Raw genomic sequence first — 5,994 nt, 5'->3', positions numbered from 1 at the left:
TGTCACCCAGGGCCTCCCTGTTCCATTCCCAACGCCCTGTCCCTGCCTCAGGGGTGGAGCCCACACGTGGGACACAGCTGGGCCTTAGCCTCAGGCAGCCTGGGAGGAGAACCTTAAGAATCAAGGTTTCCCCCCACTACCCTTTTTTTTTTTTTCCTAAGAGAAATTTCTAGGGCTCACGAGTTATAAAAAGCTCCCATGTGTCATTTTCTGACAGTTGGACAGCGGCAGAATGTCACTCGGCAAGCCCTCCCACCCCACCCAGGGCTCGGTGTTTGATTGATGGGTTTGCCAAAAACAGTTGCAGGTTATCACAAATCTGTTATAAGGAGGTTTGTCAACTTGTAAGAAAAATACAACACAAAACACTGTTTTCCAAATACCTGCTCCTAACGTCTCAGGGACAGAGGTGTTGCCAAACTCCGTGGGAGGCATGGGAGGGTCGGTAAACAGGGGCTTGGAGTGCAATAAAGGGGTATGAACCCTGTGTGGGAGGAGGACAGGCCACCCAGCATCAATCAGCTTACCTGTGAGGTGAGCTCCACCTGCCCCAGAGGGCGGCTCTGGCCCCATCTCAGGACGTGACTGCAGGGGACTCATCTCTTCCCACGCCCTCCTTCAAGCCCCATGGCATCCTGCCCCATCCTGCAGAGGGAGAGAGTGTTCCGGTTGGGAGCCCGTGCCTACAGGATCCCCGCTCTGCTCTACCTGCCTCAGCAGAAGACCCTGCTGGCCTTTGCAAGAGAGCGGACAAGCAAGGAGGACGAGCACGTGAAGCTAATTGTCCTGCGCAAGGGAAGCTATGACGCGTCCACCCAGCAGGTCCGGGTAAGGCAGGAAGTGGCTGTGATTGCTCTGCCGCGAACACGGGGACCAGCTCATCCTTAGATGGCTGAGGTCTGGGGGACAGAGGGACCCAGGGAACCATCAAGGATGGGACAGAGAAGGTATCCCCAAGTGATCGCCCGGATCTCACATGGGTTCACCCTGAACAAGTCCGGCTGGCCTGGCTGCACCTGTTTTATTACAAGTCAGCCAGGGAAACTGATTTTTGAAAGGTTTCCCTACATCCTTGAGAACCTGAGGGAGGACTAGTTCAGCATCACATAACTGGGAGGGAGTTGATCCTTTGAGCAAAATTAACCTGGGGTGGGTTGTTGGGGTGATTGCTTGCGTCCTGAAGTTCCAGCATGTAGGTCAAGTAATTCTGACGAAGACGCCCAAGGCTGGCTTCTCACATATGAAGGGTTTAATATCATTATTATCTTTACTTTGTGGTCATTATGTCCTTGTAGTTGTTTAGAGCATGGGTTTGAAGCAGATGGACCTGGGTTCAAAGTCCTGGTTCTACCGCTTACCAGAAGTACGGCCTTGGGCAGCTCATCTACCTTATCTAAGCCTCTCGCTCTATAGATGTAAGATGGAGATCGTAATACCTGTCCCCCAGGAGCTAGAGGTTAGGGTTAGATGAGACTATGGACATTAGACTCTTGGCACGGTGTCTGTCCTGAGAAACACTCACTGCGGGATAGCTGTTAATGAATAGGGATAGACGGCAGAGCTGCAGCATCTATGACATACGCCCGGGGACTATGGAAGCTCACTGTGAGTCCTAGCATCATGGCGCTGCCCCCTCACAGGCTACATTAATAGAGGATGGTGTACAGAAGGAGGGAGGCGATTGTCATATTCTACCACACCAGCAGAATACTGTAGTTATTACTAGGGCTTTACTTTTCAAGAATGGGAAGCTGGACTGAGCTGGTAAGTTGAAGGAGCTGGGATGGAGCTGTGAACGGCTGGTGCCTGAATCCTCTTTGTACTTGAGATCTAGTACATCATAGGCGCCCTGGATGTATGTTGGTGGGATTGGGTAGGGTTGGGCTGTCTCGGGGGGAGTGAGGCGGAGCCCTGGGTCCCGCTCTGGGAGGTGTTGTGAGGGTGAATGAGCGCTGGACCAAGGGCTCCCCTCCATGACCCTTGATCCTAACCCCATGAGACACACCGCCCCCCAGAGTGCAGCCTCTGTCACTGTCACTGGCCGTTTCCAAGCTGTGCTTCTCCTTCTCTCCTCACTTGCAGTGGCGTGCACAGGAGGCGGTGGCCCAAGCCCAGATGGAGGGCCACCGCTCCATGAACCCAAGCCCCCTGTACGACGAGAAGACAGGGACCGTTTTCCTCTTCTTCATTGCCGTCCCTGGGCAGGTGTCCGAGCACCACCAGCTCCACACCAGGGTCAACGTGACACGGCTGTGCCAGGTCACCAGCACCGACCACGGGAGGTCCTGGAGCCCCGTCAGGGACCTCACGGACTCCGTCATTGGCCCGGCCCACAAGGACGGGGCCACTTTCGCGGTGGGCCCGGGACACTGCAGCTGCACGACCCGACAGAAGGCCTGGTGGTGCCAGCCTACGCTCACTGCTCCCGTCCCTCCCTGCCGGCGCCTACCCCTTCCGCCTTCTGCCTGGTCAGCCATGACCACGGGAACACGTGGGCGAGAGGGAAATTCGTGGCCCGGGACACCCTGGAGTGCAGGTGGCCCAAGTTGGGGATGCAAAACAGAGGGTTGTGTACCTGAACGCGAGAAGCCCCCTCCGAGCCAGGGTCCAGGTCCAGAGTGCCAACGACGGGCTCGATTTTGGGGAGACCCAGCCAGTGCAGAAGCTCGTGGAGCCTCCCCACGGCTGCCAAGGGAGCATCATTGGCTTCCCCAGCCCCCGATCAGAATCCCCAGACCGGTGACTGCTCTGCACGCACCCGACTGACCCACGGGGGAGAGCCAACCTGGGCGTGTACCTCAATTGACAGCCCCCCGCGCCCTAGGCCTGGTCGGAACCCCCCCTGCTGGCCCCGGGCAGCTGCGCTTACTCAGACCTCCAGAGAATGGGCGCCGGCCCCAGTGGGTCACGCCAGTTTGGGTGTCTGTACGAATCGGATGATTACGAGGAGATCGTCTGAAACAGGCCTTCCCAGCTGAATTTTTGCTGCAGTGAGCCCGCTGTGTACTGCCCAGGAGGGCTCTCCCCACTGAGAGGCTGGCCGTTTCCTTCCTCCCTGTGCCCTCTGGACCTGGGAGGCTGCCTCTCTGTTCCCTTTGTCGAAGGTGTGCAAGTGCGAGTCTGTCTCTGGGCTCCTTTCCGCCTGCGCTGTCTCAGCCTTCCCAGAGGATTCTATTTGCAGCCCAGAAACTGAAGGAACCTGGCCTCCTGGAGCCCCTTGTTTCAGCCTGCCTGCTCCCCCCAGTCCAGGTTTTCTGCAGGTCTTGATAAATTATCTAGTCCAGCCCGTTTCCTCTTAGCAAATGCTCATCGGGTTCCTGGGCAAAGGCTGGGACAAAGCTGTAAATTAGCAAAGATGTGTGCGTACGTTTGTGTGTGTGCGTATGTCTGTGTGCGTGTGCGTATGTTTGTGTGCGTGTGTGTCTGTCTGTCCATGTCTCTGTGGGTGTCCTCAATGCTTTAGAGAAGGTAGCATGGGCAACAGCACTGCAGGGGGGTAAGGCAGAGTCTAGGAAAAGTAAGCTGGCTTAGGTTGTTGTGTTAGTTTCCCAGGGCTGCTGTAACAAAGTACCACCCATTTAGTGGCTTAAAACAACAGAAATTTACTCTCTCACAGTTCTGGAGGCTAGAAGCCCAAAATCAAGGCGTTCAAAGGACTGTGCTCCCTCCCAAGGCTCTAGGGGAGAGTGCTTCCTGGCCTCTTCCAGATTCTGGTAGCCCCAGGCCTCCCTTGGCTCGTGGCTGCATCACTTTCGTGTCTGCCTCTGTCTTCTCATGGCTTTCTCTTCCTCCCTCCCTGCTTTCTCTTCTGTATCTTTTAAGGACACTTGTCATTGGATTTAGTGCCCACCTGGATAATCCAGGGTGATCTAGGATAATCCTTCACTTAATTACATCAGCAAAGACTCTTTTCCAAATTATGTCACATTCACAGGTTCTGGGGTTAGGACATGGATATATCTTTGGGGGCCACCACTCTACCCAGTGCAGTCATCATAAGTTATTCTTCTATAGGTGATGTGGCTAAAGGTAGGAACGAAATTCCAATGAATCAGGTAATCCAGAAGAATGGAGAGGGAGGGAGGGGGTGGGCTGTTGGATGTGTGCTTGTGGCGCAGAGCTGCTCTGGGGCACTCAGTCTTTGGGGTGACATGTACGTCACCATGTGGAGGCTAAGAGGGGAGGGCGTTCTGGGTTGTATAGTCCTTGCCGTGGAGAAAGAGCGGGAGAAGGCTACTTCCAGGTTGTCCTGAGGTGACAACCTGAGACAGGGCCCCTCCTGTGTGGAGGAGGCTGACTCTTGTCTGACCTCCGCGGTCTTCAGGGGCCTTTGTTGCTTGTCCTTGTGGTAGAGTGGACTTGCGCTCCGCCCCCATCAGAGCTCCTCTAATCAGCTCTTTTATTGATGAGAGCAGTCTAACGGCTTGATGACGGGGGATCAATGACAGCGGCTGTGGGTTCTTATGGCTGAGCCGTGTCTCCATGAGGCCAGGCAGTGGTTAGATGGATTGTTCGCAGTGTGGGGAGCTGGAGATGTAGCTTTAGTTCTGGGTGTGGTTCCCGCACTGGCCTCCTAGTGCTGCTTCATTGTGTAGGATTTTAAGAAATCCAGCTGTAAGGATGAGGAATTAGGGACTGGTCATTGCTGGGATGGCAAGTTAGGCCCCTCTGTTTGGGGGATACCCTCCTGGTGGCTTCCAAACCCTACACAGGGAGCTGTTAAGTGGGGGTCTGAGGCCAAATTAGGAGAGTGAGGAGAGGGCTTGCAAACCAGGGGCAGGGCACCCTCAAGAAGTTTTGTGGGGGGCAGCCCTATAGTGTAGTATCCCAACTGGGACGCTTTTGAGAGTGAAAGGATGATGCTATTAATAGTTATAGCAAGACAATGGGCATTAACCAGGACTGTACCAGGCACACCAGAGGTTTAAGAGAGAAAGACCCACTAAAAATTGTGCCAGGGTTGACCTCTGTTGATTATCCTGGAAGAGTCAATCATCTGTTAAGGTCTTGAGATGAAGCAGGAATCAGATAAGGCATCTAGTTACTGCCAAGCAAAGCATCCGTCTCTTAAACTCTCTCCTTTCACAGAGGTCAGTGGGCCTCAAATCCAACTGCTTATTAGAATTCCCTAGGGAGGGACTTCCTGGTGGTCCGGTGGGAAAGAATCCTCCTTCCAATGCAGGGGACGCGTGTTCGATCCCTGGTCAGGAAACTAAGATCCCACATGCTGGGGGGCAACTAAGCCTGCACGCCAGAACTATTGAGCTCGTGCGTCTCAACAAGAGAGCCCGCATGCTGCAACTACTGAGCCCACGCACTCAGGGACCCATGGGCCACAACTAGAGAGAAGCCCACGTGCCTCAGTGAAAGACCCCGTGTGCCACAACTAAGACCCGACGCACACAAAAACAAAAACAAAAAAATAAGGAAAATAAATAAGTAAATAAAATATTTTTTAAAAAAGAACAGAAATCGGTGATGTTGAAATTTAAAAAAAAATTCCCTGGGGAGCTCTTAAATTATGCTGATACCCAAACATAGGTATCTTTTCAAAAGCTCCTCAAGTTATTCCAGTGAACATAAAGATCAAGAAGCATTGGCACATGCGGAGCAACTAAGCCTGTGCACCACAACTACTGAGCCTGCGCTCTAGAGCCCGCGAGCCACAACTACTGATCCTGCGTGCCACAACTACTGAAGACCGCATGCCTAGAGTCCGTGCTCCGCACCAAGAGAAGCCACTGCAATGAGAAGCCCATGCACCACAATGAAGAGTAGCCCCCGCTCACCGCAACTATAGAAAGCACACATGCAGCAATGAAGACCCAATGCGGCCCAAAATAAATAAATTTATTTAAAAAAAAAAAGCACTGGCACAAATAATCTCTAAAGCTCCTTCTAGTTCTAAATGTACATGAATGCCAAAGTCTTCTGATTTGAATGAAAAAACAAAAAAAAGCAAACAGTTTAATTAGGTTAAAGCTGAGCTGACCT

At 53.2% G+C, this 5,994-nt stretch overlaps 1 protein-coding gene across 1 annotated transcript; it reads left to right on the top strand.

Annotated features, from left to right (window-relative positions):
- Positions 1-627: 627 nt before the first annotated feature.
- NEU2 (neuraminidase 2) lies at positions 628-2,994 on the top strand. Its single transcript, XM_032636608.1, is given in 5 exon segments — positions 628-828; positions 2,083-2,371; positions 2,374-2,532; positions 2,535-2,951; positions 2,954-2,994. Coding segments are annotated over 5 exon segments (1,107 nt in total).
- Positions 2,995-5,994: the final 3,000 nt, after the last annotated feature.

This window comes from Phocoena sinus, chromosome 7, assembly GCF_008692025.1.
Source record: "Phocoena sinus isolate mPhoSin1 chromosome 7, mPhoSin1.pri, whole genome shotgun sequence".
NCBI classification, from domain to species: domain Eukaryota; kingdom Metazoa; phylum Chordata; class Mammalia; order Artiodactyla; family Phocoenidae; genus Phocoena; species Phocoena sinus.
The sequence above is the reverse complement of the archived record's forward strand: the minus strand, read 5'-3'. Positions and strand labels throughout refer to the sequence as shown.